This window comes from Notamacropus eugenii, chromosome 5, assembly GCF_028372415.1.
Source record: "Notamacropus eugenii isolate mMacEug1 chromosome 5, mMacEug1.pri_v2, whole genome shotgun sequence".
Taxonomy (NCBI): domain Eukaryota; kingdom Metazoa; phylum Chordata; class Mammalia; order Diprotodontia; family Macropodidae; genus Notamacropus; species Notamacropus eugenii.
In genome coordinates, this window is record NC_092876.1 from 17,885,110 (window position 1) to 17,907,987 (window position 22,878).

Sequence of the window (22,878 nt, forward strand, 5' to 3'; positions counted from 1 at the left end):
CAGCAATGGGTGGCTGCCTTCCTAGCACAGAGTGAGTAGAGAGAGTAAACAGTAAGTGCTTCTCTTCTGACCTGCAACCCTGAGGGTCTTCACCTCCCAGCTTGATTTTTTTTTAATTAAAAGGGCCATTCCTTGACTCACTTCTTAAAGAGGCCTATTCACTAAATGGGCATTACCTCACTCAAAGTAAAAACCTAAAAAGACCTTGGCCTAACAGGGCCAGGGTCTCCCATTGGATCTTGGGCCACCTCCAGTCATCCTGATGAATATCAGGCTGCTGGACCCAGATGGCTCTGGAGGAGAAAGTGAGGCTGGTGACCTTGTACAGCCCTCCGTCCCTCAAATCCAAGTCAACTGCAAGTCATGTCATCATTTTCCTGATGTCACGGTCCTCTTTGGCAATGGAGAAGCACAATAGCGGCAATTGTGGCAGTAGCTGCTGGGGGTCCGCCTGCCTTGGGTCTCCCCACTCCAGTCCATCCTCCAGTCAGCCACCAAAGGGATTTTCCTAAAGCCCACATCTGACCATGTCACAGACACACACAGTCCTGGCCATATTCTCGGGTTCTCCTCCATCCCTGGAACATTTCTCCCTTCTCCTCCTCCTCATGTCTCTGACTTTAGATGGGGAACTCCTTGAGGGCAGGTTCTCTTGGCATCCCCAGGGTCTGGCAGTGCTCTGAGGAGCCCCTTAATGCTTACTGACTGACTGAACCGCCTTACTCTCAAAGCTGTCCAGCTTGACTCTGTTCCCTTCTGGCCTGTTCTGGGCATCTTCTTTTCCAATTACTTCGGGGACCCTCTTTCTTTGGTAACATTATCACCAGCCCCCTCACCCCTTCCCCCAATTCAAAACTAATAAGTGAACAAGTTAAGCTGGCCCCCTGAAATCTCGACCCCATGGAGAGGAGGATTCAATGCTGGTATCCAATGTCTCCTCCAGAGGCCTCCACCCTGATGGACAGCAGGCTTTGAGCTCCTCTCAAGGACTCCCTTTATAGGGCACTCAGACTTTTTCAATTCACTTCATCAGTTCTGAATGCTTGGCTCCACCAGCCCAGTTATCAAGTTGTCTTCCCCCATTGGATTGTAAGCTCCTTGGAGACAGGGACTATCTTTTTATTTGTATCCCAGCCCTCAATACAGTGCCTCGCACGCAGTAGGTGCTTAATAAATGTTTGACATTTGACAAAAAATGGATCTGCACGACCCTGACCAAAACTTAATGCCCCCTTCAGCACTGTAAGCTCATGTAAAAGCAAGGACCCCAAATGAGGTCAAGAAGAGCTGGACAGGACTGAATGATATTTTTGTACATATGGATCTTTTTCAGTCAGCTGACCTACTATGTGCCAGGCCTTGTGCTAAGCGCTCTCTTTGGGGTCTAGGCCTGGGGAAGGCCTTGTTATATCACACAAGGTTATGCGCAGCTTGGTGACTTCATGAGCATTGTTCCAAATTGTGTTCCACCGTGAGGGTTCGATTCACAGACCCAGCAGTACAGTCCATGGGGGCCTGTCCCATAGCTGCTGCAACTATCTTTTTCCTTGTCATTTTTGCCTATTTGATGGGTCGAGGTTCAATGTGTCTTTTCTAGTTACCAATATGGAGCATTTCAAAAACAGCGTTCCAAGGATTTCTTCCTTTGAAACTGCCTATTGATAATTTCTCCACTGGGAAACGGCTCATTTTGCTTGAGAACTTTCCACTTCTGCATAATCGTGCTACCCACTGTAACCTGCAGCTCCTATCCCACCTGGCCAACAACTCCCTACTCCCATAACTGCTCATCTTTTCCCTTACTTATTCAGGATGTGCCCCACACCTGGATTCCATCCCTTCGGGTCCTGTCTGTTGTGAGGTGCTTGTCTCAAGCAGCTTTGTGGCATACCAAGTCCTCCTACCAGCAATTAGGAGCTACTCACTTATCAAACATCACACCTGTCTATCTTGAACCAGTCTGGGCCACCGACTGTTCTCTTCTTTGGTCAGCACCACATACTGTGACTACTTTTTGTTGCTGGTGATGTTACTACCGGGTCCTCTCCTCTCCCACTTTCCCCACTCTTGACCTTTTGTCTTCCAGCTCTAGAATGTGTTTGCAAAGTGGTATTGTCATTTCCATCCCGTTACATATTCCACCCAGGCAGTGACACACAAGACCACCCCCAGGTCTGTCTGCTGTCGGGTCGCTGACAACATAGAGAAAGGCGAATGTTCTGAGGGGCAGCCCAAGGTTGTGACCTCATTCACACTCCCTCCAGCTAGGGCAGGGCCCTAGCCCCGCCATCATCCCTGCCTTCCAGGCTCTCTCCTCCCACCACATCCCTAGGAAAGCTGGTGGTTGTCCGTTCATAAGCAGAGGTGAAGTACAAATGAAAGTACCAGCTCTACCTCCTCTAGTGGCACCACTTAGGTCTCTGTCACCAGAAACACCCTATAGCCTCATCCCTGAGCTATTCCAGCTCATAGCTCTCATGGTTACGGTCTTCTCCATGAGATGGGGGTTCCTTCTCTGCTCCCTTAGCCTAATCACCCACCCCACCCATGCAGGCAAAACAAAAACCAAAATCTTTTTAAATCTTTATTCAGGTCAGGAATATGAAAACAGCTTCGCCTTAACACACAGGCCAGGTAAGGAGAACAAGAAAAGGCCACTTGGCAGCTAGGGCCAAAGCCCCAGAAATTTGAAGCACACCTCATCACAAATCCCCCAGGGTTCTTGGGGGCAGTAAGAAAAGCACCCCCACCCAAGACAAGCAGGGGGACTGGGAGGGGCGAGGGCTCCCGCCCCATCCTGCAAGGCACAGTCTTCTCTCTGGGACCACCTTCAAGCCTCCAAGGCCTGGGCTGCCCTCTGGAGTCGTGGTGGGCACAGAATACCTGTTTTATTTCTTGTGGGATTCCCCCAGATTTCCTCACCTCCCCACCCCTTTCTCAGCTGCTGCTGAAACTCAACATCTAGAGAAAAGAGAATGTATCTACTGGACTCCATCCCTCAGAAGACAACATTCCCTATGTTTTCAGTGCAAATGGGCTGGGCAGAGGGGTGGGTGGGGATCAGCTGGACCTCTCCCTGCTCTCGCACCACTCCCTGCATTTGCTCCCAACAGGCTCAGGGGACAGAGCTCTGTGTGGGTCTCTATAGCCAGCCTGCTCTCCTCAGCAATCCAGAAGATCTGAGGGAAAAGGATAGGAAGGGGGCACTGAGACCGCAATCCTGGGAAGGAAGGGAACAGGCTGATGCACAACATAGTAGGGTGGTGGTGTTGACGTGGACAGGACAGCCAGGAGTGGTACAGTCCATAGGATAACAACCCCCACAGGACAGGTTATCTGGTAAAAGAAAAGATGGATAAGCGCAAAAGGTCCTACCCTGCCCCCACCTCCACCTCCCTCTCCCCCCTTCCCAATGCTACTACTTACTTGGTGTTTGGAGAGGGAGGGAGCCCCCCTGGGGCAGGACCATTGGGCAGCACTGGCAGGTCACTACAAAGAGAGAAGACCTTGTTCCATAGCCACATCTCCTGACTCACCCCAGACCCCCATTCAACTGCAACAGTCTGTGCTGGGCCTGGGGGCTGACAGAGCTGTCGCTGCCTGGTGCATCATGGGAAATCCCAGGCTCACTGCAGGCTAGGTGCAGTGGCTGGTGCAGGGCCTGGAGTCAGGAAGAACTGAGTTCAAATGTAGCCCTGGGCACATCATTCACTCCGTCTGCCTCAGGTTTCTCATCTGTAAAATGGGAAGCATAACAGCCTCTACCTCTCAGAAGGAAATGATGTGTGGACAGGCCTTTACGAAGACTAAAGCACTCTATACACCAACGCTAAGAGTTCCAGTCAGACACCCAGAAAGCAGACCAGGGCCAGGGGGGGAAAGGGGCTGGGGCTGGCCTGGTCGATTCAGGGGACCCAGAAACAGCAGCCTGGAAAGAGGGACAGGAGGTCTGCTCCCAGCCACACTACCTCACCTGTACCTGAAGGAGGGTATTGGAAGATCTGGTGTCTCACTGAGAGTGGCTGCGCTCTGCCTGGCAGCTGCAGGAAGAAGGGGGCTTCAGACTTTCTGAGGACCACCAACTTACTAGTTGTCAGAAATCTTAGGAGTCGGTGTCCCTTGGTGCCCACACCTCAGAGACTACACACCCCAGCCCGCTGACCAGAGGAAAAGGAAGACCCTGGTCACCTTGGCGGTGGCAGACCGATACATTGGCATCTGTTGATTCCTGAGGTGTTCCTGCGGCAGTGGGTAGGGTGGGGTCCTTCACCCTGAAAGAAGAAGAGACAAAAGGCCCGGCTGAGGACACAGCTCTGACAGTACAGGGCAAGTCCCCAAAGCTGAGAAGCTGCAAAGTCCCCAGGTGGGCCTCACCTGTCTAAAGAGGTGTCAGCATCCTGAAATGTATGGCCACAGGAGGGGTCAGGGGAGCCTAGGGGACCCAGGGAGGAGTCCACAGAGGCACTGATAGGCACAGAGTCAGAGAAAATCTGCTTCCAAGGTCCTGTAGGCAAAACAGACAAGAGTGCAAGGAGCCCAAACTCAGAGACATGGCCTCCAAGGGCCTCCGACACCCACCGATCACCTTGCCCATTCTACCCCCACCCCTGGACTCAGGGCTCCCTCCCAGGCTCCAGGTGGGATCCATCACAGAGAAGCCCACCTCCTCCTTCCCTTGTGTTTCAGCACCGTACTGGACAGCAGCCAGCCTTACTGACCAGTACCCTGAGTTGGCCCCTTCCTTCCTTCTAAAATGCAGCACCTCAGCCCTTGGTCCGGACCACTCATTCTCCTTTTATTATCCTTATCCCTCATACCCCAGCGCTATCAGACTATAACCCTTTGGAGAGCAAAGAATGTTACATCTCTCTGAGAACCAGACCAGATGAGGGACAAGTCTGACTATTTGAATTGAGACCCTTGAGAGACAGAACTGCCAGGGCCCTGTTACCCTGGGGAGGCGTCCCAGGTGGCTCTGGATTGGGAAAGTTAAAAGAGAGGGGCCCAAGCCCTCCCATGGTCCCATCAACTTCTCCCTCCTCCTCCTCCTCCTCCTCCTCCTCATCTTCCTCCTCGTCTTCCTCCTCCTCACTGTCTGCGCTGCCTCCACTCCTAAGACCAGAAAGAACCAAAGTAATGGATGTCAGAGCCAGAAGCATCCCTTGAGGAGCAGCCTGTCCAGGGCAGGCCCTCCCAGCCTCACTCACCGCACACTGCGGACCTGGCCCCGTGGTCCATCCTGCCAGATGGTGTCCTCCCCGTCCGAGTCCCCCGACCCCAGGCCTTCCTCATCATCCTCATCAAACTGATGGAGCCGCTCCTTACAGCAGAGCTCAAACAGGCTGGCATTAGGCTGAGAGACAGAAGGCAGAGCTGGCTCACCTGGCCTTTAAGCATCCTCTGAAAGCCCCCGGGCTCAGATCAGCCCTAGCCCAGGCCACACAATCAATCAAGCGGCTGGCTTGGAGCCACCCAGGCAGGAGAGGAGGACCTGTCCTGTACCCCCTACCCCCTCCACTGCCTCCCCTCCCATCTCGGTCAGTATCCTGAAACTATGCCAAACCCCCAGCAACTCCAACATCCAGCTCCCAACCCACCCTGGGCAGGGTCAATACTCACACTCTCGTCATCTGCACTGAGGGAGAAGGTGATGCTGGCTGTCTTGTCAAAAGGGGCACTGGGGGAAAGAGGCCAGAACAAGGTTTGAGAGAGCCCCCTGTTCCTGGCCTCCCCCGCCAAAGGCCTACAAGCAGATTAGGGCACAGGGCAATGCCTGTCCCATCAGGAGCCCCCAGGATCTCTGGGACTAGGGGCATGTGGAGCAATGATCACAAACCGTCAGTGGCTTCATCGCAGCCCAGCTCCTGCCACCTGCCCTGAACAGTTTCTCACCCTCCTGCCCGACCTCAACCATGACAACCCCCCCCCCCCCCGCCCCGCCCCTGCCAACTTCTCACAGCCCACTCCCCAGCCTGGTACCAGGGCACTCAAAAGACCTGAGCAAAGGCATTCCAAGAACCTTCCCCTGCCCTCCATCCTCAGAGCCTGGCCCATCAGTAAATGATGTTCTCTCACTAGCCCCTTAGGGGGCTTCCTGATAAGGAGCAGCAGGGGCCAGGTCCATGGCTCACCCCAATGGGGGGGAGGGTGGCCTCCAGGACACCGTCCTTGGAAAGGGAAGGAGGGCAAGAGCACTGCCCAGAGCTTCAAGGGACACTCACTTCACATTCTCCTCCTGCTCTCCAAATTCTTCATCGTTGAAGCCAAAATGCTCCACAAAGGCTGAGGTCATCTGCTGCATCTGAAAGTCCATGAAGGCCTGTGGACAAGATGGGCCCAGAACACTACTCACCTGGGGCCCCACCCCATACCCCTCCCACCCCTTCCCTCACAGATTTGGCCTTGCTCTCTAATTCCACAGGCACTCCCAAGCCTGGACACTGGCAAAAGGGAAAAGGGGTTCTCCAGGTAGGAAAGGAGAATCAGGGAGCCCTGCCCCACCTGCTGCAGCACAGCCTCTTGGGGAAAGCTGAAACCCTTCAGGCGCTCGTCCTCATCATCACTGGAGGAGTGGAGATTGTTCGTACTGACCTGGATGTGGGGAGGGGAACAAAGAAGGGGTGTCCGTTGGGACCTCAGTCAGAAGCCCCCTCCACAAGACATGACATAAGGACAGGGTCCCCCAGCCCCAGTCTCACCAGGTCCACCATGTTCTTCTGGTTGGTCTCAGACAGAGGCCCTGACACAAACTTCTCCCACAGCTGCTGCTGTTCTCCCAGTAACTCTGTTCCAAGGGGGGTGGGGGGTGGGGAGGGAAGATGGGACACTGAGCACAGGTGGGGCTTGGACAGCTCCCCTCGAGCCTCCCCACCCCTGCTCAGGCCAGGCCTCACCTGGAAGCAGCTGCCCCACCAGCGCAGCATTGGGACCCTTCTCAGCACTCTGCACCACGGCATTGGCAATGCGTGTCAGGTGGCCCATATAACCCTTCCTCCGGCCACCTTCTGACCTGGGGATGGACAGGGCATTCAGCTCTGTGCCTGCAGCCCCACTTAAGGGGCCAGAAGGAGGGTCAGACCAACCCCCCCCACATCACTCACTGCACTCTGTCATTCTCTTCCCAGGCACCCAAAATTCTCTCCACCAGTCGGCATTTCTGGAGCAACTATGAGAAAGGAGAAGAGACTGGGGTTGGAGAGAGAAAGGGAGAAGAAGGACAGGCAAAGTTGGGGAGGCCAGCCATGGTCTGGGATTTCAAGGGTCCATCAAGGCTGGGGCCCAGGCTAAAGTGCAGATGAAACCAGTGCAGGAAGAGGGGGTGAGGAAGAAGAGCACCGAGAATGGAAACACTAAAAATCAAAAAACCACTAAAATGGTCATCACTTTTATAGCTCTACAACAATCAGTACAGTGAGGTCACAAGAGCTAATCGAGCACCAGCACTTCATTCCCAGCTCAATTCCTCGTGTTCAGCTCCTCTTTATGGATTTCAACATTTTCATCCGTAAAGAAGGGGTTGTAACAGCTGCAGTGTGAGGCTGCCTGATATCCTCAATAGAAACTTGCAAGTTGGGAAGAAATTTTTGAGTGACCAAAGGGAGGCTGGAGAGAGCAGCCAGCCCAGGAAAGGGAGAGTGAGAGAAAGCTGGCAGTCAGTGGTCCCCATCTCCTGCCATCAGATGAGATGCGCAGAGCTATAAAAGGTCCAGCCAAAAGGCTGACGAGCATTAGCTCAGCCTGATAACCACCCTGGTAACCATAGAAACTACAGATGAAGCTAACACAAATGCTAAGAGTTCCTCCCCAGGCCATAGCAGTGACTTGCCCAGGGGCACACAGCCAGTAAGTGGCAGTAGCAGGAGTTAAACTCAGAATCCCATCGAGCCCCATGGCCACCCCATCTCTGGGAGGACTAGAACATGTCCAGAAACAAAAGTGACAAAGGTGCCTCAGCATGTGACAGATCATGTCTCCAAGGCCATCCCCAGTAGAATGGGCTTCTTGGAGGTGGTGGAAAGCCAGCTCTCAGGCCCTGCTAGGGCCTCCCCACTGGGAAAAGCTCTGAGGACCCAGATACCTGCACCGGGGAAGGGGCCTGGGCCCATGCTTACATGTCTGACTGCAGGATTTGGTGCCGGGGGCTCAGGCCCATCCTCACCAGCTGCTGCCGCAGCGCTCAACACACTGCTCACCCACGTCTCCACTTGAGAGTGCAGAAAGTTGTTGAAGACATAGGTGAAGAATAGGTCCTGGTGACGGGAATGGGAGAAGGGTGGGTGCTGGGGGTGGGGCAAGGCAGAACAGTCCTCACCAGGCCCACCCACCTCTACTGCCCCTGGGTGGGGGAGGGGCCCTCACCAGCATGGCGTTCAGCGTGTCCATTCCCAGGAGCTCTCCCGTCACGGCCGCATTGTTGGCGCTCAGGGCACTTGCCAAGAGCTTCACCACATGCAGCCGAGTATTGCCCAGCGGGGGCTGCAGGCTCCCCCAGGTTGTTCGCAGGGTCTCCTGCTAAAAGGTGGGAAAACCAGAGGGTCCTTGGCCCAATGCCCAAGCTGCCCTAGGCTAGAGGACTGCCCCCCTCCCCCACTCCTAGGCCCAACTCCACAGTGGTGGGCTTCCTGGACCACCGGGGAAGGCCATCTTGCTCACTCTTGCGCTCTCTTGCTCGCTCGCTGTCCACGTAAGCACTGAGGTCCCTTCCAACTCTGAAATTCTGTGATTCTAATCATAGATCATAGAATGTTAGAGCCAGAAAGGACCTTGCAGAGAGTTGGACTGGGTCCCTCACCTGCGAGGAAGGAGCGCCCCTACCCACAGTGTCCCGCTCCTGCCCACAGTGACCCACCCCTGGACCCTGGTATTTGGCTCACTGTGGGGGGCTCCAGGAGCAGCTGGTGGAAGTGGGCAAGCCACTGCCTCAGGGCTTTCAGTGTCCCCAGGTTGGCCTGGCTGGGCAGGGGGCTCTCAGGGCCCCCCGGGGGCACAAGCTCCAGCTGACCATCCACATTGCACGAGAAGCTGCCTGTACCTCCTGGTTCTGCCCTGCAGGTCAAGGGGAAGACCTATCAAAAGAAAGTTCCCTGGCCTGCTTCTCTCAGGGTGTCCCCCACCCAGGCCTCTAGGAGGCACAAAGAGCAAAACAGAAATGTGCCCAGAGAAGAGGGGACTAGAGAAGCCCTTGTGCACGCTGATGCCCTAGTTCTAAAGGGCAAGGAAATTCCTCGCTGGGGTACTGCACTGAGCAAAGAATCGAACCCAATGATCTTGGGTCTCAGGTCAGGCTTGAATCTGTGTACTCCCCTGCCATCCCTGGGAAGGACACTAAGCCCTCACCTGAGCCTTCGAGGTTCCAACAGGGTCAATATGACCTGGATGCCATTGACGATTACAGACTCATTCTGGTCCCCCTGGAACATGTTGCTGAGGAGGTGCTCAATGGTCTCCTGCCTGGATAGGGGCAGGGATGCACTGAGGGCCTGCTAGGAAGGCTCAGGGATAGGGCAGGGAAGATGGACAGCAGGCTCTGGGATGCCCAGTAGCCCCCCAGGCCACTCACTTCTCCAGTGTAGCCAGCAGCAGATCAGGCTCAGCACTGTTCTGGATGTGAATCATCTGTTCCCGGCTCAGACGGACAATGTCACACAGGGATTGGGATGCATTGGAGTGTTGCTGAGATGAGATGGAATAACAGGAGGCATGAGAAGGCGTGAGGATGTCCCCCCTTCCCTGCCCCACTGCCTCATGGCCGTCAGGGCACTCACACTGTCATCTCGGTCTGGGTGGATCATGTCAACTAGCCTCTCCACAATCCTCTCCTCATTCAGCCACTTGAAAAAAGGAGAGACCGCAGTGAGGTCTGAGAGACGCCATCTGGTCCCTCCCTCACTCTCAAGCATTTGAAGGGTTAATGTGATCCCCATCCCTTCCCCCTCCCCATCATGAGAACTGAATCACAGACACAGCCTCGGTTTGGGAGTCAGACCTGGGCTGAGTGCCATTCAACCCAGAGCTGGGCACTCCAGTCCTCTTAAAAATGAGAAGTTGCTGCTCTCTCCCTCGCAGATTCACTGCAAATTAGACACCGCAAATATTTAAATATGCCAGAAACAGGCATTATGACAAAGAGTCTATGATGTACAAAGTGTGGCCCTTGGCTCCTAAGAGCCACCTCCTGCTACACTGAAGACTACAGGCTACTTCAGGGTGCCTGCACAGGCCAAGCAGATGCTCAGCCCCATTTTACAGACGGAGAAGCCAAAGTTCGGATGTGGCTCACTTGTCCTTGGGCACACAGGTGATCCAACAATGGCTGATTCAGGGCTCACATCCACTACTCTGTCCCTCAAGAGATCTGGAGTCCTTTGACCTGGTCTCAAACCCTACCCTTGGCCACTTATGACTTCTGAATCCTTGGCTATTAGCTTCGTTATTAGGAGAGATGGTTGTATTCAATCACCTCCAAGGTCCTTTTTCTCCCTCTCAATTCCATAAGACGGGGGACGAGAGAGAACAAGAAGGGACAAGAGAAAATGAGAGTACAAGGGAAGACAAGAAAAGGCTTCATGGAAGTGGCTCGTGGAGAAGAGCTGAGACTTCTACAGCTGGGGGGAGTCTTCACTCCATCCAGCCACAGAGATAGACAGCCTGAGCCTGTGAGGATGAAAGCAGAGGGAAGTCTCTGAAGGCTAAGGGGGCAAAGGATGAAGCAATCTCCACGAGATACAAAGCCTGCTCCATGTGACCAGCAAGAAAAAATCAAGCCACAGTGACCTGGCCACATCCCCTCAGGCCACAGACACTTGTGGACAAGGCCCAGGAAACCGCCCTGGGGTCCAAGTGGCTGCTAAGGCTGGTTGGGTGGTCCCCCTGCCCCCATGCAGGCTGAAGTCAGGAGCAAGGGGACAGAGCACAGGCACAACCCATCCATCACCTCTCTGCAGCAGGCAGCTCCCACACCAGCCAACTACCAGTGAACTGTGAAGGCCACTCTGTCTACAAGCACACAGAAGTGACCGCTCTTCTATCATCACTAACACATTTAAAATGAAGGCGAGCAAAGGGGACGTGGCTAGTCACAAATCTGAAGTGAAAAAATACAGACCTTGCAGTCACAAGATTTTGGGGCTCCAGTGGCCCCTTGAGGTTCTACCAGTAGCCAAGGTGAATGCACACACGGTGTGCACCTCAGGCCTACAGCTGGCCCAGACCTGGGTAACAAGCTTGTAGGGTGACAAGTCAGAATCCCCAAAGACCTCCACTACAACCTACAAGAATGAATCCAATCAACTAGGTCCTAATAAAGACAAAGGTTCAGAGTCTGGTTCCCCAGTACAGGATGGAAAAGAATTGGCAGATGTTTCACATGGAAAAAGATGGGGGGGGGGGGGAGCTGAGTGGGCTCCCAGTTCCACAAGCCAGTGATTTGAAGAGGGGCTGCAGGAGAACTTAAGAAGCTAAAAGGAAAAACCTCAAGAAATACAAGAACACTGACCCTTAAGCACATGAGGGGATGCTGTCCTACAGCCAGAGCTGAGACCGGAGGTTCAAGGGGCTCCACAGAAGGGAGGTGGCTTCCTCTCCTGGCCACCCCCCCAACCCAGGACCCTAAGATAGGAAGGGTATCCCCCTCACCCTGCTGCGGCTGGAATAGAGGCTGGTCAAAGCAGAGCCAACAAGAGGAAAGGTAAGGAAATGCCAAAATATCAGCAGTCCCAAGCTGGAAGGGACTCCAAATGTCAAGATGAGGGATGTGACCCTGACTCAGAGAAAAAAACAGGGCCCCTAAAGGGACCATAAACCATCTACTGCTTCAGAGAGGTGGGGCTCCACCAGGGGGCGCTCAAGGGCAGCCAGGGGAAAGGAGGAATCCTGACTGCTAGAGGGAAGAAAAAGGGGAAGGGAGAAAAGAGGAAGATGAAAGTAGAAGGGAAAGGAAAAGAGGAGAAAGGAGGAGGGAGGAAAGAAAAGGAGAAAAGAAAAGATGGGGAGTAGAGAGGAAAAGAAAAGAGAAAGCAAGAGAAGAACAGAGGAGAGGAGGAAGGGAAGAAGGAAGGAGGGGGAGGGGAGGAAGAAGATGGGGGAGGGAAGGGGAGAAGGAGGGAAGGGGAAGGCTCACATTGAAGACCTCCTGCCTCAGCAGGGGCTGCTCCACACACGTCAGCAGCCTCAGCAGCAGGTCCATGATGGCCGATGTCCCGATGTGATGGAGTAACAAGGGAACGAAGTCAGCCTTTTTGCGCAGAAAGGCCACGATCTGAGAGGAGAAGAAACCAGTTGGCTAACCCCTTCCACCATCACAGCATAGGCCTTTTGCAGGGTGGGGCCCCTCCCCCTCCAAGGACTCTTCAATCAAGGCCATCGGCCCCCACCCTGGCAGCTTCTCCTCCAGAGATCCTTCCCACCTCCTCTAAGGCCCCCTAAGGGGCAGGCACTGAATCACTTGGGCACACCCTGGCTGTCTACTTCCTCCATGTCTCCCCAAACCAGAACAAGCAGGCACTTCTTTAATCAAGGTCTGAGTCAGAGGGAGCTCCCCAGGCCCCCAGAGACCTACCTGGTCCGTCTTTCGGTTGATCAAGATCCCCATGACCTTGCTAAAGAAACTGGCCAGCAGGGGGTTCAGGGGGGCTCTGTTCTGTAGGAAAGCATAGAGGCGGCCCAGAAGAGCCTCATCCTCCCCAAGAGCATCGTTGATCTGAGGGACATCCGAGGTCAGGATTTCGCAGGACACACTGGGGTACCTGGAGAAGAGGCAGCTGTCAGGCTCTGCCTAGAGAAAAACAAAAATCTACAGGTACCATCCCGCAACCTGGCCACCTCTCTGGACCTCCACTTCCCAATTTGTAAAACAAAAAAGCACTCCAGCTTAAATTCAATCAAAGGTTCTTATGCTGGGGGGGGGGGGGGGGGCGGTGCCAGAGGGAACAAATCCAGGAGACCAAAACAAGGAGAATAATTAGTGACACCCCCCCTTCCCTCACAGGGGTTCCTTGTACACAGCACTGCATGCTTCAGGATTACACCTGCAGAGAGAGGGCCTGGGGCAGGATGGCCCAGGCCGGGAACAGGATAACCAGCAGGAAAAATAACTGGGTGTGAGATGAGGGAGAGTGATCCAACAGCGTGGCCTGAGCAGCTGACACAAAACCAGCACTCGGACCTGGGCCCTGCCCTTGTCCTTCTACAGGACACAAGAACCAGAGGGAGATGAGGAGAGACGGCCTCACTTGTAGCGAAGCCGCTCGTCACCGGCAGCTGGGGGCTCCCGGGTGACCCAGTCCACGAGGGCCTGCAGATGGGCTGGCCGCAGCAGGAAGTCCAGCAGCTTGGGGTGCAGCACCTTACACTCCTGCAGCACATCCTCCTCATCCAGAAGCTCGGCCAGAGCCAGGTCATCCCTCTGCAGCAGCGAATCGATGTGCGAGCTGGTGTGCAGATCAAACTTCCAAAACATGGCGCCCTGCAGAGGGTGGTCAGAGAAGAGCCTGGAGCAGGTGGGGTGCAGGAGGGGAAGCCCAGGAAAATCCGGCTGCAAGCTGAGAAGGTAGCCCCCACATGGAGCCCAGCTCTCCCCGGGTGTTCTGAACAAGGGGCTCCCTCCGACTTACCCCCTAACACAGGGTCTCCTGGGGAGCAGCCTTCTAAAGGAGGCCAAGAGGGAGCTGGATGGCCACCCTTGAGAGCCATGGGCCCCAGTGGGGGGGGCTCGCAGGGCAAGAGCCACGAGAGCTCCGAGCGGAGGGAGGCCGTGCCAGGGCACAGGCCAGCAGGCCCCCCTGCCCCCAGCTGGGCAGCAGTGCCCGCTGCTCAGGTACTACGAGCAAGGCCCGAGAACGGTCCACGCTCGCAACGAGAAACGCCCTGGGTTCAAATCCCGATCCTGACCGAGCTGTCCGAGCCTCCAATCCTAGACCACCGACCCAACAGGGAGGCTTCGGGCAGGGGAAAGGGCCATCCCCCTGCCCCGAGGCCGGCGTGCTGCGCTGGCCCCAGGGGGGCTCGGCGGTCATCCCCGAGCTCCTCACCCCAGGGTGCCGGCCTGCGCGCTGGATGTGCCCCTCCCAGGAGCCCAGAAATGGAGCGGGGGTCCCCGGCTGTGCAGCCCAGGGACGCGGAGAGGGAAAGCAGGGAAAGGAGGGGCGTTTCCAATGGCAACCGGGGAGGAACAAGCCGAGGAGGCCGTGGGGGGGATTTCCCAGCATCCCCCAGGAGCCCTCCCGTCCAGGGTTCGGCCCGGGCAGGTTCCCCGGAGGGCGGGGCCGCAGTCACCTGGCACCCGGACACCCTGCCCCGCCCCCCAGCAGGGGGACACGCCCGGTCTGCGCCCGGGGGTCTCGAGCCCCGCCCCTTCCCCTCCTCCCCCGGGTTCGTTTCTCCTCCGCTCCCGCCCTCTCCCGGAAGACCCCTGCGGGGCCTCAGTCTCCCCCTCCGCGCAAGGGGCGGGGCAGGGTCACTGACCTGGGCGCGCGAGCAGCGGCAGCTCCGGCCTCGGGCACATCGGGGCGCGCGCCGTGGGGAGGGGGCGGGGCGGGGAAGTGGGCGCGCGCTCCCGGCCCGCGCAGGCGCCCTGAACCTCTGCGCGGTGGGGGGAGGAGGGGCCGCGCGGTAGGGGGGTAGCAAGACCCGCGGCGGTTTCTCCCCCCCCCCGCCCTCCCGCTCCTCTTTCTCCTCCCGCGGGTGCGGGACTTCAGGGCCGGGCCGGGGCTGCGGCTGCTGCTCTGCTCTCGCTCTTGCGTCCGCCTCGGCCGCCCCTGTGTCTGCGTCTGCAGCCTCTGCAGGGAAAGCTCGAGCGCAGAACTGAGAGACGGCAGCAAAATGGCTGGCGCGCAGGCGCGACAGAGAAGCCGCAGAGAGGGCGGGAAGGGGGCGGGAGCTGGTGCGCAGGCGCCCTGAAGCTAGGAGGGGGAGGGGAGCTCACGCAGCCGCTCTAGAAAAGCTCCGCGGGCCCGGGAACAGGCTCACGCGCAGGCGCAGGGGGAGGGGGAGAAATGGCTGCGGAGCTGCCGGAGCCCCGCGACACATAAAAGAGAGCCCAAGGGGGATGCCCCTCCCCTCCCTGGTCCTGCTTCGGCGGCCCTGGAAGGCCGCAGGCAGGCGGGCGGGTCGAATCTTTGTCCTCTTTCTTCGAGGCTTCGTGCCGTCTGTCCACTCACGGTCCCCGCAGCGTCCGTCTGCCCTCCGACCCGCCCGCCTGCCTGCCGCAGCAAGCCAGCCCTCTCCCCTCCACCCCGCAGTCTCCCACAATCCCCCGTGGCGAGGACCGGAGAGCTCAGCGCAATGCAGTGCAAGCCCACCCCTCGCAGCCCATGGCCTCCGTGCGCACGCGCGCCCAGCAGGCAGTCTACCCCCTCTCGGCCTGGCTTCACCAAAACACGCGACTGCGCTTGCGTGCAGGAAAGGCAGCCGCTGCCCCACCGCCTCGGGGGGCTTATAAAGCGGCACTCTCCTGCTGCGCAGGCGCTCTACGCCCCTGTCCTGCTCCCTCACTCCCGCCCCGCACCTCCACCCCCTCGGGAAGTGGTACGCATGCGTACGCGTTCGTCTCTCCGCCCCCGCCGGGGCTGTGTGTCAATTCCCCTCTACACCGCCCCCCCATCCACAATGCTGCCCCCCCCCTCCCCGCCCCCCCGCCCCCGCACACAGACGCGGCACTCGAGGGGGAGGAAGAAACAGCTTTATTGCCAGGGCAGAGCCAGGAGCGGGGCGGGCACGCACGGGAGGGGGCGGAGGGGAGGGAGAGCAGGGGGCTTCGCGGCGCCCCGGGCCCGGCGCCCAGGCTGCCTCCTCCCCGCCTCGGGTGGGCGGCAGGCTGCTGGAGAGGAGCCGCCGGCGGGGCGGGGCTCCATGCTGCGGGGCGCGGGCCCCTGGGTCCCTCCCCAGCCTTCACCGGTCCATGCTGTCATCCGTGGGGGAGGAGAAGCACGCCTGCAGCAGCTTTTCACAGAATTCCAGCTCCTCCTGGAAGGAAGCGGGAGGATCAGGGCTGAGCCCCCCACCCGGGAGCCGCTTCCCTAGGACCCCACCTCAGACCCGGGGGCCAGCCCCGGCCTCTTCCACCTACCCCCCTGCCCCCCATCCTGCTCTCGCCCAGGCTGACCTAGGGACACCCGCAAGACCACAAGGGCTGGTCCCTTCGGGGCCCCTTCGCTACCCCTGACCAGGGCCAGGCTGGGATGGGTAGGGAGAGGCCTCGGGACATTCTAGAACTCCCTCAGTCCAAAGGCTCATGCACATTATTAGCTGCCCCTGATCTGGGCTGTGCCAGGCTCTGGGGTTTTCCCCGGCCTCCCCTCTGCCCTTCCAGGGCCGTGCCTGGCCCCTCTGGTTCCTGGTACTCTCCTAGAGCTTGGGGTCTCTGCTCATCTGTCTCCACATCTCCACTTGAGGACAACTTCCCAACATCACAGAATGGGAGAGCTGGAAGGCTTTGTGAGGTGACAGGAGGACTCCTCATCAGGGCTGGGGGCCCCCCTACGGCTGAATGGCTGGCACTGAGCCCAGGGCTGGTGCAGTGAGGAATGATGCACACATGGGCCTCATGCCCCCAATGAGGAGAGAGCTCTTTTAGGGATAGGCTTCTGCCTCCCTAACCCTGGGCCTAAACCCCTGCCCACAGCCCCCTAGCCTGCTCCTAGGAGCCCAAGGAGAAGCAGCAGTCCCCACCCCTTACCTGGTACTCCTCATGCTGCTGCAGCAGCTGACACCGATGTCGAAGGAGTTCCTCCAGCCCCAATTCAGGCTCCCGGCATTCCCGGATCCCTTGGGGGAAATCTGTCACCAGCCTGTGGAGGGGGATGGCCAGGTCAGCACAGCCCCAGCTGGCCCCAAGATGCCAGCCTCCCACCCTGACCACCCCTAAGATTCCTCTCACCTGCAAAGTGCCCCCAGTACATGCTCGTGGAAGGGGCTGTGCTCTGTTCGGATCAGAGCCACCAGCTGCTGAACCATTCCCATGGAGCACAGGGTGCCTGAGGGTGGAGAGAAGACAGGGTCAAAGAGACATGTCCCCCTGCCTGCCCAGGAGTGTGAGGCAGGTCTTTCTAGAACCTAACCCACTGCTGACTAGCCTTTGAGGCCTACCCTCCCTCCATGATGGGCTCCAAACTGTCAGTCTGCCCCACCTCCCACAGCTTTCCCAGAAACACTAAAATCTGTTCTGCATTTTCCTGCTTTGGCTCCCACTCTCCCACTCTCTGCCTGCTGGTGCCCAGCTCCAAAGGTGCCTTCCCTGTGTCCCCCCATGCCTCCCCCTTTGCCGCCCCCCACCTTTGTGCTCAGGATGGCCCACCAGCAGGTTCTGCAGGAGGAAGGCCGACTTCACCTTCAGCTTCACCACATCCTTCTGCATGGCCCGCATCAGCACCGAAAAGCCATCTAGGCGAAGGAACTGGAGCAGGCCAGCTTCCTGCTCCCGGACCAGGCCTGGGGGCAGCAACAAAGGGTCAGGCCTTTGTTCTTCAGATACCAGGACAGCTCCCAGAGAAGGGGATTGCCATAATAAGCATTAATTATGAGAAGCATAGGGTAACCACCTACTATGTGCCAGGCACTGGGCCCTGCCCTGTAAGTGTTCACAATCTGAGGGCAAACAATCTAAGTAGGAAAAATGTGAAGAGAATGGGCACAGGACTGGGGGAAGCCAGCAAGGTCAGCGGTGGAAGTAGAGAAGGGAGAGGGAAGGCCCACAGCAGAGATAGGACTGGGAGGATGTGTGTGGGAGGAAGATGGAAGACCAGATAGCAGGGAGGGGGCCAAGCCAAGCAGGTCATATTTGGTCCTGCAGGAGGTTAATGAGTAGGGGCTGAGATAACATGGTCAGACCCAAGCTTTAAGAAAATCCTTTATGTGGCTGAATGGAGGATGAATGGGAGTGGGGAGAGACCAGAGACAGGCAGCCCCGCCCAGAGCAACAGCCCAGGGGTGAGGGGCTGCACCAAGGAGTGGTTGTCAGAGGAGAAAACAGGCATGTGGGGGAGATGTGGCAGAGGGGAAATTGACAGGCTTTGCCACCATACTGAATCTGGGAGGAGGGGGAGGGAGTGAGGAGTCCAGGATGACCCCCAGGTTGGGAGGATGGGGGTGCCCTCGATAGTCATAGGAAATGGGGGGAGGGGTTTACAGGGAAAGGTAATAAGTCCTGTTTTGGACATACAAACAGCTGTCACTTTTATGTAAATTCATGTTATCCAAATTTGACTTTATGTGAAGAATTCTGAAAAAAAAAAAATCTACATTCCCAAAAAACCCCTCTGTTTACTTTGCTGTACATGCTGTGTTTTCTGTCCACCCCACAGCCTCCCATTCCACCCCCACAAAAAAAACCCTCCAAGTGAAAGCAGAAGAATGGGCAGGAAAATCCCCCACCCCAGTACCAAGAGAGGAAACTTTTGCCCTGCTCTGCCTACCCGGCCATGTGTCCAGTCCATGTGTCTGCCATCAGTACCGCTCAGGTCCTGCATATCTATCTCTCCAACCTCTCTTGTCTAGACCATGTCCATGCCCCCTCCATGCCCCTGGGTTCTTCCTCTTGGTTCTCGCCAGGCCCCGCCCGTCACATGCTCCACCTGTCCCCTGCCCCCTCAATGCAAGGGCACACAGTCCCCTTCCTGCCTCCATGCAAATTTGCATGACATAAAAATCGATTTACATAGAGGTCTGGGGTCCCCTTACAGTTATACAGGAAAATTCTACATTGAGTTTAAGATATCTAACTGCACATTCAGTTGAAGATGTCTGAAAGGCCATTGGAGATGCAAGATGGGCAGAGAAAGGGAGATCTGAGAATCGTCAGGATAAAGATGGTCATTAAATCCATGGCAGCTGATTAAGGAGGACAGGGGAGAAGAGGAGCCAGGACAGATTTGGAGGGACACCTCTGAGGGTCTGATCTGGTGGAGGATCCAGCAAAGGAGGCAGAGAAGGAAGGAGTGGTCAGAGAGGAAGGAAGAGAACTGGAAGAGAGTGATCAGGCTGCAGCAAGAAGGACGAGGAAAGAGAAAAGGTCACTGGATTTGGCCACTAAGAGATCTTTGGTCACTCTGGAGAAAGCAGTCTGGGTGGAATGATGAGGTCACAAGTCAGAAGAGTAGGAGGAGGTGACAGCCTTTTGGGGGAGTTTAGCCACAAAAGGCAGGAGACATGAGGTCATGGACAAGAAGTCCAAAGTTACAGATAACAACATCCCATGGAAAGGAGGCAGAGGGGCTTGGAGTCCTCTTCACAGAAGGCACCATGAGGGCACCAGGAGAATTAGGACTTTTCGGTCCTGCCTACACTCCCAAAGCCTTGGCCCCACCACATCCCCCACCCCAGGGTCTTAGGGGCCTCACACTCACAAGAGATGGCATAAAGGGCCTTCACTCGCACTGTGTCACAGGGGTCCCGGTCGAGCAGTCGAAGGAGCTTTCTTAGGGCACCGAGACCCAGCACCTGCTCCTGGATGGCTGCCACATTCTGGCTGCATGTACCAATAAGGTGGGCCGCCCGCCACCGCAAGCCCTCTGCCCCTGCCTCCAGATAGCGGCCCACTAGGAGGTGCATCCCGGACAGTTGGCAGAAATCTAGGCAGTCAAGAGAAAAGGAGAAAGTGGAGGGAGGTAAATACAAAGTCTGCTAAGGGAATGGTCAAAGTTTCTGTCCAGTCAGGGCTATGATCATGGGATTTCTAAATCCTTTCTTAGTTTTCTAGGCCTGGAATATGCTCCCTCCCCTTTACCCTTTTAAATTACAACTTCCAAGAGGGATCTTTACATGTTCAATAATGCAAAAGGTCTTGACAGAAATGATCTCATTTGATCCACTCTATCCCACCCTTCTATTCTTTAAAAATGAACTCTAAATGAGCCCTCCCTGCTCTCCCAGGTGGGTGACAAGCTGCTCCTCTGACTGGCCAGAGGCCACTGAGGCAGTTCTTGTGGATCACTGTAGACTCTAGTTTTTTCTTTCCCCTCATCATTGCTTAGATCTTGGTACTTAGATCTCATTCTTGCTTCCTAGGTACTTCTCCCATGAAGTGAACACTGTTTGTCTCACAGAGCCCAAGTCTTCTTAATAGAACTTAGCCTGGGAAAGACCTGGAGATCAGCCAGCTCGACTCACTCACAGAAAGGAGCTGGCTGACCCCAGGACAGATGCTGTCACCCAGCTGGAGAGCAGCAGGATGAGACCATCCCTTATTTGACAATATGGGTGTGGGGAGTAACAGGCCACAGAATGGCAGCGACTTCTGGGTCCTCAGGCATCACAGAGGGGTGAAACAAGGGCCAGAAAAAAGAAAAGATCTGCCCAGAGTCAGGGTAAAGCCCAATCCAGAACTCTCCCATTAACTTCTACTCACCACCTTAGATCAGTGAGTATTGACTACCAGGCACAGAAGGACACTTGCCACAGCCCTCACCTGCTCATGTTAGGGAAACTAACTCTCTGAGTGGAGAGAAACTAAAACCCAGACAAGAGACTTTGCAGCAAGGTCGCCAGGTTCACAAAACAAAATCTGAACCCAGGAACTCTGGCTGAGGCTCTTTCCACCTCAGTGTGCAGACAGAACTATGGCCCCCCTGAGAAAGTCAGTGTAAAGAGATCTAGGATCTGGTGAAAACTCTGATTCCACCTGCTATATGATGCTGAGACATACAGGTTCCTCTAATCTTTCTCTTCGGCTAGGTAGGGATGGCGTGGGAGAGGAACAAGGTAAGAAGGAAAGAGGCAAAGGGATTACCTGCAGCATTGTCCATATTCTCACACAGGTCAGCCAAGAGCTCCAGAGCTCCCTCCCGCTCCTGCTGGTCAGCTGCCAGCTCAGCCTCCCCAGCAGTGGGGGGTGTAGGTAGGCCCAGAGCATGAAGACAGCTTTTCATTTGTTCGACCTCCTCCCGTGGGCCTCGGAACGCTGCGGACATGGCCTCCTGCAGCCACTGACGCCGCTGGCGTGGTGGACAGGAGGAGGCAGGGGGGCTTGGTTATATTTGCCCTCCAGCCCCTGCCCACCCAAGGAAGCAAAAGTCCCCTCCCCATATCACCTCACAGAACCTGACATCCAGGTCTCACCTCTTCCGTCATGGGCTCGGGTGGGAGTTCAGGGTCACCAGGGCAAGCTGTCACTGCCATGTGCAACAGGCCTTGAAGGCTGTGGGGATGCGAGGGGTTCCCCATGGAAGCAGACGTACTAGCCTCCTCCGGGGCCGGAGGCAGGGCCAGGGGGAGGCGGTTCCCTCCAGAACCTGAGTCTGCCATCAAGGGTGATGGGGTAAGGGTGTGACTGGGGAGATGTCCTGAAGATAGCTGATCCGTGTTTTGGAAAATCTGGAAAAAATGGGGTAACAGGGAAACTGAGTGTGGAAGGGAGTGAGGGTGGCACAGGGCTGGGTTCCATGACTCCCCTGCTTTCCCTAATTCTGGGGCCTGCACCAGCCCCTACCTGTCTTTAAAAAAAGCAACACTTTCTCACTTTCATAGCAACCCACCCTCCCTCATCTGAGGGCAATGGACCCTTCCCCATCTCCCTGGTAACACCTCCCTTCTCAGGCTCCATGGCAACCTAACATTTCTTCTTCTTCTAAAGACCAACCTGCGTGCCTCCATCTCCACAGCAACCCATCCCTCTCCTGTATCCATGGCAACATATGCCCTCTCCTTCTAAAGACCAGCCCTTCCTTCCCTTCCCCCACTCCACGGCAATACATCCCTCATCCCTTTCCCCGTCTCCATGGCAACCGGCTTTCGGCATCCATTCCCTAACTTCTCGGTCAAAGCCTCCCATCTCCATGGCAACAGACCCCCTCCTCTTATCCTCGGCAGGCGGCTCGGACGCCTCCCTGTCTCCTTAGCAACAAGCGCCGCCTTCCATAGCAACAGGGCCTCTGCCCCCTCGCTCCAAAACCCTCGCCCTCCGGAAGCCCCGCAGCTCTCCACAACAGGCCTTGTCCCCTCGGCACTCCCCAGGGTCCGTGCCCGCGCCCTCCGGGCCTCACCTCCGCGGGCCTCAAGACCCACGCCGCCGCCCGCACCTGCCCGCAATGGGCGCCGCCATCTTTGCCGGAAATGCGTAAGCCTCACCTTTCACCTCAGCGCCCTGACTTCCGGCGGGGACATGACGGCGGCGAGGGGCGGGGCCGGGCGGAGGGGAGATTTGTTGGCTATTCTCACCTCTCCTGGGTTTCCCCGCACATGCCAGCCTCGCCCCTCCATGGGATCCAGGGCCCCCCCACCCCTTCTCCAAGCCTAAGTCTTGTCACCATCTGACCTATCTCTTCCCCCGCCCCTTCCGGACCGCCCTGCCCTCAGGGCCCGCCCTCTGCCTGACTCGGTCCAATCCCTCACCCTTTGGCCCGCCGCCTCACTGCGCAGTCTCACCGCTGTCGGCGTCGCTCCCGCTAGTGTTTCTGGGACTTGTAGTTCTCGCAGCTGCTTCCCTAGGCGTGGAGCGGGAAGAGGAGGGAAGGTGTTGCCGCCTCCGCCGCACAGACACAGCCACACGCACACACGCACACGAGCCCTTCTTCCACATAATCAGCTCAGGGGTGTACACCCTCCGGGGTCCCTTTGCCCGACGATGATCCTCTAGCCACTCTCCACCATCCAACACCCATTCAGCAAGCACGTGCTCTGCCCCTACTACGTGCCGGGCGCTGGATGTGGCCGCAGAAATGGAGGAAGGAGCCCTGCCCTGGGCTGGGCTGGGTGGAAGGGGGTCCGGGGAACCTCTCCCCGAGTCCATCAGGATAGCCAGGGTGGACCCAGGATGGCGGGAGGCAGGTGGTCCAGGGGAGGACCCCCCCTTCCCTGGTCCCCAAGCGTGCCCTCGAGGCTCTGAGTCTGGCTACTAAGTGTCAGGCACTGGGGGTGCCAAGAGACAGTCCCTGCCCTCAAGGGGCTGAA

The 22,878-nt window shown here is 56.9% G+C and overlaps 2 protein-coding genes across 26 annotated transcripts; both read right to left on the bottom strand.

Moving 5' to 3' along the window:
* Positions 1-2,571: 2,571 nt before the first annotated feature.
* On the bottom strand, positions 2,572-14,922 carry PPP6R1 (protein phosphatase 6 regulatory subunit 1). 22 transcript variants are annotated; one of them, XR_011966825.1, is made up of 23 exons: positions 14,028-14,350; positions 13,230-13,462; positions 12,557-12,743; positions 12,119-12,256; positions 9,765-9,830; positions 9,560-9,672; positions 9,337-9,450; positions 8,874-9,045; positions 8,359-8,511; positions 8,112-8,249; positions 7,101-7,165; positions 6,894-7,009; positions 6,699-6,784; positions 6,502-6,591; positions 6,222-6,319; positions 5,620-5,677; positions 5,208-5,353; positions 4,952-5,112; positions 4,375-4,504; positions 4,149-4,271; positions 3,980-4,040; positions 3,427-3,489; positions 2,572-3,336 (listed from the first exon to the last, which is right to left on the bottom strand). XR_011966825.1 is itself a non-coding variant. In XM_072607634.1 (23 exons), exons 2-23 carry the CDS (start codon positions 13,396-13,398, stop codon positions 3,333-3,335), a joined length of 2,304 nt encoding a protein of 767 aa, XP_072463735.1. In that variant the 5' UTR covers positions 13,399-13,462; positions 14,461-14,922; the 3' UTR covers positions 2,572-3,332. The 22 variants fall into 22 exon arrangements, 17 of the variants coding, with proteins under 17 accessions (XP_072463735.1, XP_072463730.1, XP_072463721.1 ...); XR_011966824.1 differs by having other exon boundaries at positions 3,974-4,040; XR_011966823.1 differs by having other exon boundaries at positions 3,427-3,661; positions 4,189-4,271; positions 14,028-14,348.
* Positions 14,923-15,662: 740 nt separating this feature from the next.
* Positions 15,663-22,358, bottom strand: HSPBP1 (HSPA (Hsp70) binding protein 1). 4 transcript variants are annotated; one of them, XM_072607639.1, is made up of 8 exons: positions 22,321-22,358; positions 21,049-21,303; positions 20,720-20,924; positions 19,338-19,562; positions 17,269-17,424; positions 16,874-16,970; positions 16,673-16,784; positions 15,663-15,960 (listed from the first exon to the last, which is right to left on the bottom strand). In XM_072607639.1, exons 2-8 carry the CDS (start codon positions 21,232-21,234, stop codon positions 15,886-15,888), a joined length of 1,056 nt encoding a protein of 351 aa, XP_072463740.1. In that variant the 5' UTR covers positions 21,235-21,303; positions 22,321-22,358; the 3' UTR covers positions 15,663-15,885. The 4 variants fall into 4 exon arrangements, with proteins under 4 accessions (XP_072463740.1, XP_072463737.1, XP_072463738.1 ...); XM_072607636.1 differs by having other exon boundaries at positions 22,147-22,330; XM_072607637.1 differs by having other exon boundaries at positions 22,057-22,325.
* Between the last annotated feature and the right edge of the window lie 520 nt (positions 22,359-22,878).

Excerpts from the sequence above, each read along its gene's own strand:
- PPP6R1 (XM_072607618.1), bottom strand. The coding sequence starts at position 14,204 with ATGCTGGGAAATCCCCCCCACGGCCTCCTCGGCTTGTTCCTCCCCGGT. Across the intron at positions 9,673-9,764 it reads ACCCAGACCGAGATGACAGT|CAACACTCCAATGCATCCCA; the intron begins GTGAGTGCCCTG and ends ATCTCATCTCAG. Across the intron at positions 5,678-6,221 it reads GAGCAGGAGGAGAATGTGAA|TGCCCCTTTTGACAAGACAG; the intron begins GTGAGTGTCCCT and ends TCTTTCCCCCAG.
- HSPBP1 (XM_072607636.1), bottom strand. The coding sequence starts at position 22,188 with ATGGAGGGGCGAGGCTGGCATGTGCGGGGAAACCCAGGAGAG. Across the intron at positions 16,971-17,268 it reads GGGCCATCCTGAGCACAAAG|GCACCCTGTGCTCCATGGGA; the intron begins GTGGGGGGCGGC and ends CTCCACCCTCAG. Across the intron at positions 16,785-16,873 it reads GTACTGGGGGCACTTTGCAG|GCTGGTGACAGATTTCCCCC; the intron begins GTGAGAGGAATC and ends CCCCCTCCACAG.